This window comes from Pteropus alecto, unplaced genomic scaffold (genome assembly GCF_000325575.1).
Source record: "Pteropus alecto unplaced genomic scaffold, ASM32557v1 scaffold76, whole genome shotgun sequence".
Classification (NCBI taxonomy): Eukaryota; Metazoa; Chordata; class Mammalia; order Chiroptera; family Pteropodidae; genus Pteropus; species Pteropus alecto.
This window is the reverse complement of record NW_006443138.1, coordinates 26,586,917-26,600,979: the sequence shown is the minus strand read 5'-3', so window position 1 is coordinate 26,600,979 and position 14,063 is coordinate 26,586,917. Positions and strand designations below refer to the sequence as shown.

The 14,063-nt window shown below is 34.6% G+C and overlaps 1 protein-coding gene across 1 annotated transcript in view; it reads right to left on the bottom strand.

Annotated features, from left to right (window-relative positions):
- AKAP3 (A-kinase anchoring protein 3) overlaps nucleotides 1-8,939 on the bottom strand; it is a 17,072-nt gene extending 8,133 nt beyond the window's left edge. Inside the window, exons 1-2 of the mRNA XM_025040961.1 lie at nucleotides 8,844-8,939; nucleotides 1-857 (exon numbers count right to left, since the gene is read on the bottom strand). The exon at nucleotides 1-857 is cut by the window's left edge and continues 1,489 nt beyond it. Coding sequence (XP_024896729.1) covers nucleotides 1-857; nucleotides 8,844-8,939 — 953 coding nt within the window. The remainder of the gene's footprint in view (nucleotides 858-8,843) is intronic.
- Between the last annotated feature and the right edge of the window lie 5,124 nt (nucleotides 8,940-14,063).

Below are 14,063 nucleotides of genomic sequence, written 5' to 3'. Positions count from 1 at the left end.
AGGATGGTGGCAATGGTTGTGTCCTTCACTTGGACCTTCAGTGTCTTCATGATGGAGACCATCATATCAGATACAACACTGTTAGCATAGGTCATGATCCCTTGACTAACAGAAGCTGTGAAGTCATTGGGCCTTTCTTGCCCTCTGAATATCTTTCTCTCCCCAGGTAAGAACTTTCCACCCTCTTTGGCATCACCTGCATTACGAGATTCAAACACTTCCTTATAGAAGAAAGATTTCTTAGAAGCAGGTCTGTCAGCTGGACTCTTGCTTTCCTTGGTGCTCTCCTTGAATTTCAATGTGGTCTTGTATTTCAAACTCGGGGGACTCTGTAATGATCTTGAAGTTCTGTCACCAGAACCAGGAACTTTATCTGAAATAGGTGTCTTGGAACATACAGAAACAGTCTCGTTCACCAGTTCTGATGCCACCTTACTCAGGCTTTTGCTCAGTGTAGGTTCATCTCCCATGTACAATGACTGATGGACACATTTGTTTTCAGAGCCATCGATCTTCTCATTGATCTCCTTGCGGGCCATGGCTATGACTAGATTTGTGAGGCGGTTAGCATAGAAGGAAACTTCATCCACTGAACTCCCATTACCAAGTTGGGCCCTGGGGCCCTGGGGAGGGTTCTCTCTGTGAGTCATTTCAAAATGCAATCTCCTTGGATTGCCTTCATGGGTGGTATTGTAATAGTCCACAAAGAAACCTTTGCGTTGGTCTCCCGAGCTGGTCATTTCCCCACCAAGTGATGATTCTCCAGGCTTGAATCTAACATCTTGGAAACCTGCTGTACTTCTTTCCAGGTCTTTGCGGAGCCAGCTGAGCACTCTGACAGGATCAGTTGAGGCTTCCTTAAAAATAGACAAGGATTCATCCGACTATAACAAAGTAAACATACGGGATATTCAGGACAACTCAAAGATCACTTACAAAAATGGTCACCTTGCTCAAGCCTGAACTACTCCATCACCACAATAAAAGTACCCAACATGTATTGAGTGCTTATCATGTTTTAGGCACTGTTCCAAGTATTTTAAGACTATTATCTCATTTAATGTTATTCTCACAGAAAATTTAAATGTTAGCTCTCTTATTATCCCCATTTTACAGAGGAGGAAATTGAAGAACTGAGAGACTTAGTTACTTATCTGAAGTTATACAACTAATCACTCATGGAGAATGAATTCCAACCTAGGCAGTCTAACTCCAGTGGCCCATGCTCTAGGCCACTATATCATATTGCATCTAACAACATATATCTTTTTAAGATCTGACAGTCATCAGCTATACAGCCAAGTTAGCATTTAAACTAAATCAGATTTTTCTTGTATTGTTATTAATTGCTGTCTTCTATATTTTATCTGTTTTTATTTAGGTCTCTTATTACAAAATACAGTTTTTAAAAAAATAGAAAATTGAAGGATCATTGTGCATAATTAATTGCTTTGCCAGGTTATGCAATGCTAAACAGCTTCCAATGGAATATTGATAACTTATGTTAATATCATTTATAATTGAGGAGTTAATATCTGTGGACAATTTATTAGTTTTAAGTGAATACAGATTCTTTGGTGGATACTAGTTGTGATAAACACATGCATATACATGTTTATGTTTTGTAATCTATAATCTTCAGTTGAACATAGGCTAAAATAAGAATATATGTGAAAGTGTCATATTTACTATTCAATGTAAAAGATCAATATAATTGTTGGAGTTATATCTTCTCAAAATGACCACAAGTATTGCCCATTTTAAAGAATAATTTGGTATTTTAATTACCAAGCATCATATAGTTATTAGCTACTATTTGTTGAATACTTACATTTTCTAGGTACTGTGCTAAGTGCTTTACACACATTATTTCCTTTAATCCTCATACACACCTGTGAATCCTCATTCACAGGTGAGAAAACTGAGGCTTAGAGAAGCTAAATAAATTCACTAGCATCTCACAGCTACTACATGATGGGGGTTAGTATTCAAATCCAGTTCCTGCTCTAAAATTGGTGCTCTCTACCCACTGCTATGTTCTGATGACTTGGAAAGAAGAGAAAAGTAGATGTACCAGTTCTCTACAGGACTGGTTTAAGCTGCTTGTTGGTCATAGTACTTGGTTCAAAGTCTTTCTAAATGGTTCGCATAATTTGAACAATATCTATTAAAGGAAAATTTTGTGGAAAACTATGCATAATTTATAGTGTAGCCTTTCACATTTTCTGATTCTGATTCTCTTGGAGCTATTTTATAATCCTGTAAAATGTAGATAACTGATAACAGTGCAATATAATTCCTGCTTATTCACACGTTAATTCTGACCAGGGAAGGTTTGACTGACTTCCTCTCACACTGTGGAAAAGTGCTTTGATTTGCTCATTCACTTCAATATTCCTGATCTATATGTGTTTTTTTCCCCTTTGAGTCTCATTTGAACCACATCACTTCCTCATTAATGAGTTAAAATCCTTAACATGAGTTTATTTTTATATATATATGAGAATCATTATTTTACTCTTCTCTGAAAATGATCTTTTAACAGTTTTAAAAGTCTTTGCTGAAATTTCCAAAAGATTCACCTAACAGAAGAAAATGTCATCATGAGAGTAGTATACCAGGTGCATCTTGGCCTTCACAGGTGAATCCAAAGTGGCAATAGAATGATGCAGGTGTTCTGTTTTTCTAGTTTTAATTTTCCTCTCTACTTAATTTGCTTTTGGTTTTCACTTTGGTTCCTTTATGACCATTAATCATTGGTGGCAGCAATGACTGAGAATTTTGTTTTATTGTCTGACGATTTGGTGATTCTTTAATGAATTATGGTTTATAGAGCTCTATTCTCTGTTGGGCAAGACACAACAGAAAATCCATTTTGCTAGTGTTTTTTGCCTGTCTTAAGCTCAAAACAATAATTTTGTGCCTACTTATAAGGAGAAGAGCACTTTGATCTCTGGACAGGTGAGTTCTGTGTTTCTGTTTTTACTTCTGATGTATGGTTTAAAGTTTATCCTTATTATTTTTAATTAATGTATAATTGATACATAACACTGTATTAGTTTCAGGTGTACAAAATAATGATTCACCATTTGTATATATTGTGAAATCATCACTACAATGTGTCTAATCTATCACCACGCATAGTTCAAATTATTTTTTCTTGTGATGAGAATTTCAAGATCTACTCTCTTTGCAGCTTTCAAACATACACTATAGCGGGGATCCTCAAGCCCCAGGCCACAGACCAGTACCAGTCTATGGCCTGTTAGGAACAAGGCCAGACAGCAGGAGGTGAGTGGCAGGTGAGTGAGAGACACTCCATCTGTATTTCAGCCGTTCTCCAGGGCTAGCATCACTGCCTCAGCTCCACCTTACATCAATAAGCAGATTCTCATAGGAGTACTGGTCCCTGGTGCCGAAAAAGTTGAGGACCACTATAATGTAGTATTATTAACTATAGTCACAATGCTGTACATTACATGCCCAGGACTTATTTATTTTATAACTGGAAATCTGCACCTTTTGACCACCTTCACCATTCCACTCATCTCCCCAATGGATCCACATATAATGAGATCTTATGGTATTTGTCTTTCTCTTTCTGACTTATTCCACTCAGTGTAATGCCCTCAAAGTCCACTTATATTGTAAATGGCAAAATTTCCTTCTTTTTTATGAATGAATAATATTACACACACATGCACGCACACACACACACACATATAAATATATATTTATACACACACATGCCACATTTTCTTTATCTATTCATCCCCTGATGGACACTAAGGTTAAGGTTTCTTCCATGTCTTGCCTATTGTAAATAATGATGCAAAAACATAGGGATGCAGATATGTCTTAAGATAGTGATTTTGTTTCCTACAGATACATACCCACGAGTGGAATTGTTGGATCATATGGTAATTATTATTTTAAATAATCTCTGCCTTTATTGTGATTAGAATTAAATGAGATTAAATGAGATAATATGCATACAATAATTTGTATACTTAATGTGGTATATCTAAGATAGATGATAGTACTTAAACATTTCAAATAAAGATTAGACCTCAAAAGAAATAAGAGAAGCTTATTTTAGGGTAATGCAGTGAAACACAGTTAACAAGCTAAGGAAGTACCAGAGAATAAAACTTGACTTTCCTATATGAGAAAATAGTGCCCTGGGTGAAAAGAGAAGTGCTGGAAGAGAGTATGGCTAGGGATGTGTACTGTGATTCATTCCTATCAATTATGTGGAATATGTGGAGAAACTATTGAGTTTCTGTAATGAATCTTTTAAAAATTATTTTTCCTAACCAAAGGTCGATAACAAATGGGAACTTCCTAATGGATAAAAATTTAGCTTTTAGAGGAAGTTTTAGGAAAGAATGCTGCCTGTATGCATGTCTGAGAAAGGCACAGACCACGGGTGGCAGAGTCAGAGCAAAGACAGCATTCAAGCAATGGAAAGTCAGGTTCCAATGAACAAGCTATCCACCAGAAGGACCAACTAGATGGCCTGCTATTGCAGAGGTGATTTAAGGGAGATAAACGATGTGTATGTTACCTGTATAATATGTATATAGTGTCTGTGTACAACATACTCTACTAGACATTGTGGGACATATAAAGGTGAAAGAAATATGATCCTTGCCTTCTGGAAGCATATGGCCTACTGCAGAGATAAAACGTGAACAATACTATATTATCAGTGCTATAAAACAATAAAGTAAATAATATTTAATGTTAGAAGAAGGGCAGATAATTTTCGCTAGGAAACTAGAGAAAGAAGTGGCATTTAAGATGGACTTTTAAGCATTTTGATAGCCAGATATAATAGAGTGGGCATTCTTGGCAACAAAATGACAGAAGCAAAATATATTACTTGGGGTGATGCTAGTTTTAAATTAGATAGCCCCTGAAGTATCAGTGGTATATAAAAATAGAGGTTTACTTCTTGATCACTTTGTTTAGAGAGGGCATTCAATGAGAAGCTTTCTTTGCAGTGACTCAGGGACCCAGGCTCTGCTTTTGCACTGTGTCATCCTCCCCTAAGGCCTCTGAATCTTTTCTTAAACAAGTGTATGGGGAATGATAGAGATCATGGAGGATTAGATAGGAGGCTTTTTTGATCTAGGCCTGGAAGTGACAAGCATCACTTCTACCCATATTCTATTTATCTTTGTCTTTTGAAAGTTTGATTATAACGTCTTGGTGTGGGTTTCTCTGATTTCATCTTACTTGAGTTCATTGAACTTCTTAGATGTTCGTATTCATCAGATTCGGGAGTTTCTAGCCGATATTTCTTAAAATGTTCTCTATGCCCTTTTCTCATTCTCTTCTCCTACTGGGACTCGCATGATAAATATGTTTGTTTGCTTGATAGTATCTCACAGGTCCCTTTGGCTCTGTTCACTTTTCTTCAGTTTTTTTTTTCTTTCTGTTCTTTAAACTTGATAATTTCCACTGTCCTATCTCCAAGTTTACTGATTTTTTTTCTTCTGCCTGCTCAAATCTGATTTTGATTCCTTCTAGTGAATTTTTCATTTCTGTTATTATACTTTTCAGCTCAGAATTTTTTTTTTAGCTTATCTTTAGGTTTTCTATCTCTTTACTCGTATTTCATTTTTGTTCAAACATTGTTTTCTTGACTTTCTCCACATCTTTTCTTTAGTTCTTTGAGCATCTTATCTTTAAGACAGTTGGTTTGTAGTCTTGTCTAGTAGATCTGTTATCGGGTCTTTTCCAGAAATAGATTCTGTTGATTTATTTTTTTCCTTTAAATGGACCATACTTGCCTGTTTCTTTGTATGTCTTGTGACTTTTTGTTGAAAACTGAACATTTGAATCTAATGGCTGATTGAGGCTATAAGCTGCCTATTAGTGCTTGTGTCACTATGTACTTGCCATTTAGAAAAGCATTAAGTGTAAGGAGTAATGCCGTCATACCTCCACATTTTATTATTAAGCTAGATTTTATAAAGTCTATTAAATTAAAGGATCTCTATTCTAGTTGGAAGAAGTATTTTTCTTATAGAACCTATTTGAGAAATGTTTTAGGAACCTAACTTTACATAAGTTAGGTAAATCTTTAAGTTAGATTAGTTAGGTAAGTGTAAGTTAGGTAAACAAGATTAGTTTAATAATTTTAGTTTAATAAAAACAGCTATTTCTTTTCTGATTTATCAGTGTTAAGTACAACACGAGTCTGCGTTTTTACTTTGATATGCTCTTCATAAACTCATACAGTTTATATAGATCCAATAAGCTAGTATTACTTCTACTCAATGTTTAATATCATGAAAAATATAAGTTTATGTTTAATCAAATTGAATAATTATTCTGACAAACTTTATTTCAAGTATGTTTTATAGTATATCAGCTTGATGATAAATTTCCAATATTTTTATGCAACTTAAAACAGTGGACTGATATAAATTGTTAATTAATGGATATTCATTGGATATTTAGATCATTTTTAAGTAAAATAGAATAGTGAAACACTGATAAGCATAGTTTATATGCTTTTGCTTCTTTTTTTTATTACTATAGAAAGGCTATATCTTTGGGTCTGTTAATAAATGTGTTCTTTTTTACCATTTAGACTTTATAAGGGATGTGTGTGGCTTAGATACTGTCTTATGGTGTTCATGAACTCTGTTAGTCTGTATGTAAACTGGTGTGTAACAGTTTATAATTATATACCTCTCCCTCCCCTGTTTTATTTGTGAAATAGAAAGAATAAAAAATATTTTGATGAAAGTTATATTAATATAAGTGATTGAGACTATTTTTAGGAACAATAGCATCAGAGAAATCCAATGGTGTATGTGGTTGTTTTTCTAGGTACAGCTGGTAAAACCCGGTGGAGAGTTTCCTAGTCTTGAATTCCTTGTCTCAGCATATCAAATAATGCAGGCCTTTAAAAGTCCAATCTGAGATTCTTTATGAAAACTTCCAGTAAAGCAAACTTAAGAAGGCCTATCCAGTTGCTGTACCTATGTAAATAATCAGACCATATCTGATGAGACTAGCCTTATTTTGGGATCAAAGTTATCTCACTTTGAGATTTTTTATCAAAATGACAACAACCATAGACGAAAATTTGTGCTTCAATAGAAAACTATTCATTGTCTATAGTCCATACTCTATAGACTAAGCATTGTCTACAGACTTCCATATAATCTGTTTCTGACTCTATGACAGCTATTTCACATCTCGATAGTTTAAGTTTCGATAATTGATAGCATTGCAAACTAACTCTACATGTCGATAGACACGTAAATTATGTCCAGTGGAGGTTCAGCTACCTTCCCTTCTCCACTGTGGAAGAGGTCAGTTTTGCATCTATTTGCACATTCATTTCAATATGCCTGATCTGGTTGTAACACCTCACCAATTTTCTCATTAATGAGTTAAATAAAATCTTTAACATGTCTTCATTTTCATATTTAATTGGGAATCTTTATTTTATCCTTTTTTGAAAAGTATGCCTTAATAGTACTTATTTACAGATAGGCATACTATCTGAAAAAAAGCATGTTTCCATAATTAGGCTAATATGTACAAGTAAGTCATTATAATGTAGATGTGGGGTTTATTTTTTTATCCTTTTCAATTCTTTTCACAGAATATTAAAAAACTCCAACAAACCTACAGCATAGCATAGAGCTTTATGATGGAATCTTAAGAGCTGTGTTAGCTTGCTATATTTACGGGTTTTTATTGTCTATGTTTTTAAACCTAAAATGTGTGTACCCTACATCCATTATTCCACTCGATCTGGAAGAATTTTGCAAAATTGGTTGATGAAGCCATCTTGACTGACTGAAAGGCTAACCACATTTCTTTTCTATCAATGCAGTCTACAATCAGACATCTCTTCCAAACCCCTTTGCCCTCTCACGACCTTTAAGTCTTTCTTTTATTATACAGTAATATCCTGAGCAGTTGAAGAAGGTGGATGTCAAATTATTTCTGAGCTTTTTTTAATAAAGGGCCCAGGAAAATTTTTGTGTCAGGATAGAGAATGTGAAAAGGGTTAAGGGGTTAATTTTCTCTCCTCAGCCATCTTTCACTTCAGTAGCTTAGTTTTAAGTCAATGTATATACCTCCCATCCTATTCTTCTTCACCTATAGCTTAAACATACTTTATAAAATTTTCCCTAATCACTTCCCATTTTCAAATGATCTGTTCTTTAAACACCTATAGCAATTATTATCCAGAAAATCCATTTGGAAAATATCATAGATTTCTTATAATTAGTGTCCACCAGTTATTTAGAGTACCTTTTAGTACTTAACTTAGTTAACTACCTTTTTAACAGTTTTTAAATATTAAATTACTGGTGTGGTTTCCATCTTCTGACTGAACCCAAACTTACAGTGCCTGATACTGAGTAAGTTATTTAATAAATGTTGAACGATGAAGGCAGATTGACAATATTACTTAGATAAGAGTTCATAGTTCTGAGAATTTTGAAGCAGCCTACATTTCAGAAAATATTTTTTATAAACTTTAGAGATATTTGTTTGAAATCCAATCCCCTACTGTTTGAAAATCAAACACATTTTTACAGCCGTAATATATAGGTTTTTTTTTTTCATTAATTACAGCATATTTCTCCTACTAAATACCCCATAGGAATTTTTTTTTTCCAAAAATTATAGATGGTAATTTTTTGTTCTAAAGTTCACTTTACTCCCACTCCCACCCCCACCCCCAAGAATTCAATCTTTGGAAAATAAGAAGAGGTGGGTGGTGGTGTTGGAGAAAATAAGGCTACTCTTAATGGTACTCCACATATTCCTAACCCAGTATTTGTAAGGAGGTTGACACTTACTATTTTCCAGTCCTGAGGTTGGCTCTCTCCAGGTGAATAGATATCAACTTTGCATACCCCATTCTGGCTTTGTAACCAGTCAACCCTATCTGACATCTAGATGTAGAAAAAAAGAAAAAGAAATGTTCATCAAAAGGACAAGTTATATGAAAGTAAGGAGAAATAAGATAAATGGCTGAGGTGTGAAATATAGGAGCAATGCTTTCATAAAGACCTGTCCCAAGAGCTAATTCCTCAGCTCTCAACTGCAGGAAGATTTCTTAAATATACGTATATGTATATTGCTAAGGCCAGTGCCTGGTATATGCTAGAGGTGCTTAATACAGGTCTGTTCATGAAAAAACCTAAGCAGCCATGTCCTTTTCTTTGTGTCCTTGCTTGACAGCCTTCTACATCTTGGATTTTCAGTAGATACTCAAAACTCAGTGTGATCAAAATAGAAATAATTTATTGCTTGCCTCTTCTTGCCCCAACCAACTTATTTTTTAAATTAATATATGGTTTGCTCTTCATTTCTAGAATACTAACTTCCTTATACTAGTGGTAAGTCTAGTAGCTCTTCCTTAAAACTAATCCCTCCTTCAATTAGCCAAGAATCCTGAGGGAATTCTGTCTCCATGGTTCAGCCAAACTTCTGAATGCCAGAACAGAGATATCATATGCATCATCCAATGAGCTTTTGTCTATGGAGGCAGTAATAAGCCTTGCTGATTTTGATTCTTTCATAATGCTCCAACACTTTTCTCTATTCTCTAACCTCTGTAATGGTACCACCCTCAACCTGGTCTTCTAAGCCAGAAAGTTGATATTTCATTTTAGTTGTCTTCTTCCACCTCAAATCTCCCTCTACCTGCTACTATTTTTCTTATTTGTAGCCACTTTTCTTGAAAGAATTGCATATACTTGCTGATTGCATTGCCTCACCTCCCAGCTGAGCATCTCATACTCCTTTGGTCTTTGGCCTTGGTCTCACCCACTTCCCACAGTATCTTATTAGGCGGTTCTTGGGAACAAGAATAATTATGGTATGTGCCTACTCTTAATCTGCAAGTATGAAAAGCTTCTCTTTGTCCTCTTTTTCCATGCCAGACTTCCATCACCAGGCTTCCGCATTGAAGTTTTCCTCTTTTATTATAAATGCTGCTTAGATCTATATTTCTCAATAAGCAAGGTGAGATAAAATGGCCAGTTTTTTCTCCCCAATGTCCCAAAACATTTTTGTGAAACATACATGCATATTCATATTTTGATTCTAACAAATATACTGGTTTAAAACTCTCTTATAATAAAGTCCAAAAGCTTAACCTCTTTTTTAGAGTAAAATTGTGTTTTATAAAGAATTGCTTGAAATAAGTGAAGCATTAATAGGGGTTGAATATCTGGTTAATTGGAAATATTTGTTTTAAAGGACTTTAGGCTGTGGTGGGGGGTAGACAACCTCCTTTAAAATAAAACCAACGCAAGTCAAACACAGATTATTCACAGGATTTAAACTTATTTATAAGTGGATTCATTAATTTTGTTATACAGAATATTATAGGTAATTAAAAATAAAAAGTAAGATCTTATAAGATCTACTTGTTTTTTGCTCCTACAGGATGTGTACCGATTTTAACACTTCGATCACTGACTCAGATTACAGAGCTAGGGAAACAGTTTCTTTTACTCTTCCTGACACTATAATAACAGGTTCCTTAGGTAAGCAATGGGTTCTCCACCCTGATTAGAATCATCCAGGAAAGTGCTTTAAAATATTGAATCTGAGATACCAACCCCAGAGAATCTTATTTCAATGGTTTTAGGGTGGGTAAACTTAGGTACTAAATTTCTTAAAAGCTCCATGGGTGATTCTAACATACATCTAGAATAGAGAATCCCCGGTCCTAGGCTTATCTTGAGAGACTCTCTCTGAGAAAGATGGGCCAGCGCCAAAATTATTTATTCTTTTCTTTAAATTTTCTCTGAGATTTCCTAACCTTCTTTGGTATCTCATTCGAATGTTATTTCAAACCCTAACTAGAAAGCTGTTAATATCTATGAAGTTAAACCCTGTATTGTCTCTTAGCAGCTCACTATTAAATATAAATATTCTTATGCTTGAATCATTACCACGAAGAAAGGAATGGATGGTACTACTACTCAGCCAAAGAATGAGACGACTTGGAAATGGGCAGTCCTGGACTGCTGACGTTGCAAATCTCTTAACTGCCAGTTTGTATTTCATCTTAATGAATTACTTCTAATAGAAAATGGCAGAATCAATAGGCTCTACAGACTTATTTAAGTTATATAGCATAATTAAAAAGCAAGGATAAAAATTAAGTACAAAAAGTAAGGAGATTATGTGATCACTTACTCTTACTGAGGATGAGTTCTGAGGTATGAGGAAAGCTCTTGATTAATTGTTTTTTGTCTTCACTATTCCTAAATTTACCCACCCTTCCTGCCATGTAATATAAGGAATCTGCAATGAAAAGACATAAAAATTGACTACTTTTACATATGAGCCACATTGCTCTTATTTCCAAATAATTTTTATTTATTCATTATTTTTCACATGTAGTATACAAGTGATGAGCACAAAATGACATTCAGATTTAAAGTCCAGATCTTATTCTTTATGCAGTCTGATGGTTTCCAGATGACAAAAACGGTCTCATCTTTTGGCCAATAATTTCTGAAGTGACTATATCCCACTTTCAAATCATTGATATGTAGGCTTTTTTAACAATGAGAAAACAAAATTTTTAGCCTAATTTCAAACTTGCTTGAAAAAAGGTGTCAGAAGTAGCTAGAATGGAGAATAAGTGCCCTGAATTCATTATCTCAAAACACTTTGTAATTATTCCTTTGAGGACTTGAGAAAAATATACATCCTCATGTTATAAGAGGGAATTCATAATTAATATCAAAACAAGCTTCCAGATCAATTACCTTCCTTATACTACCTCGACCAAGACATTTAAATAGAAGACATTAGGGCACTGTACCTTGGAATATTCATCACTCCCTTGAAAACATCTCTCTAAAGAACACCTTACTTCTCAGTCCAGGTTAAATCTTACCCTGGCCACGAAATATTTTCTAAATACCTAATTGAATGTGATTGTTCTATTATCAAAGTTTCTGTCATATTTTGTCTCAATCTTTATACCCTCTCTAGTATTTTAATTGCTCACATATATCTATCTCCTTTATTAGATGGTTTCATGAGGGCAGATGCATTTTCTTACCCATCTTGGTATCCCTTATAGTAGCGAGATCTTAAATTTGGTGCGCAATAATTGTCTGCTGCAAGAATGAATATATGAATACTGCCTATTTCTAATGCCAGATAGCTCAATTTTTTGTTCTTTCTTAAATTGGAGAATCTGAGAACAACAACAAGGAAAAAAAAATGGGTTGCTCAAGTCTACTATGGTTCTAAGCCATACATTCAAGCTTTTTTGAAGCTTGACTCCTTTGGGGGATAAGTTCACCCTAGAGGCTTTTCCAAGGTGTAAATACTTATCCATTGATTTATTAACAGACCTTCTTATACCAATAACATCAACATTTCAGAAGTGCTCTTGTTCCTTTTTCAGCAACAGAAAGTACACTTACTAGTCATATGTATCTAACAAGCACTCCGTTTACATATGTCCTAATGTTTGTATTCTATTTTCAATGTCTTTTGCATGTTTATCTGCATCTATGAAGCTTGTTTTAGACTTTAAGCTTCCTAAGTTGTTCTGGATAATAGTAAGTACAAAGAGGTACTTAAATATCTTTTGAGGATAATGATATTCAGACTTCTAAATCTCTATACATTTCTCATAAGAAAATAGAAAAAAGAAAAATCTAAAGAATTTAATGGAGCCAATGAATGGTTTCATAAATTTCTTAACTTCAAAGCTGGTTACTAATATCCTTGGTTAGGGTGGAAAATAAAGAGAGAAAAAGGATGCTTTTCATTATCTACTAAGTTTGGTGAAGAAAGAAGCTAATCACATACAGGTTAAGATAAATCAACATTAGAAACCATTTATTCTAACTTCCTCATTTTACAGATTAGGAAATTGAGGCACAAAGAGGGAATAGTAAAACCAGTGAATATATTCTTTCAAATATTACAGTTCTGCAGGTTAATATCCGGGAGGCTGTGAAAATTTTCTTTGGCCAATAGAAAGATTCTCCAACCACTAGAAGGACTGACTTAAAATGTTCCTTAAAAATGCCAGTGTGATTATTACTTCAATAATTGAGGAGGACTGCAAATCATGAATGCCAGCCAAGGAGGGCATAAACAATACAGAGGTTTGGTTATAGATGCTGTACTCCAGACCACAGCTCCATCTCAAGACATTTTTCTCCTGTATTCATCAAAAGCAAGAGGCTCCTATTTACTCAAGGTTCCTAAACTCATAGAAAAGCTCAAATTACAGGTGGCATAAAGAAAGTTATTGCAAGATTGATACATATCTGATCAAGTTTTGAAGTTTATTCAACCAAGTTTTATTACTATTTTAAAAAAAGAAGAATGTATTCTATTACATCCATTCTCTTTTTCTCTCTCTCCCTTTCTCTAAGTGTCTGATAAATTGTAGACATCCAAAATCAGTTTCAATTGATTTTGTTTAAATAGGATTGGTAGTGTGTGTGTGTGTGCGTGTGTGTTGTATCTATCTCTGTGGTACTATTCATTGTTTAGCTTTCCAGTGGCTCTCCTCTATGTTCACTTTCCCTCTAGTAATAGCTTCTTCCTCTAGTGCCCCATTAATACAGATACTTTCTCAACACAGTTATCTATATACCCTGTCTTTTCTCAGTTCTGTTGTCTAGCCAAGGCTTCAGAAATAAGTTATACCGGTCTGATTTTACTATTAGAGTATTGGAAAGAAAAGAACTTTTGGAATAGCCACATAACAAAGAGGAGAAGTCAGCAGGTAGTCAGCTTCCAGTCTCATTGCCAAACTGAGAAGCAGAGACAAAGACCTCCTCATGCTGGCAAAAGAATGACCAAAGAGGTCTGGTCAGTCTGCAACGAAATGAAAACTTCAGCAACAAAGATAGTAGGTTTAGCTGTAATGCTGCTGAAGGAGAGGCTCATATATTTTCAGAAGACTCTGATGTAAAATTAAAATTGACTGGGCAAAGAGACCTATCACTTGTCACTAAATTCTCCCTTTTAACCAGAGGATCAGAAAATGGGCTGTTTTATCAGACCAGTGGGATTTCCTA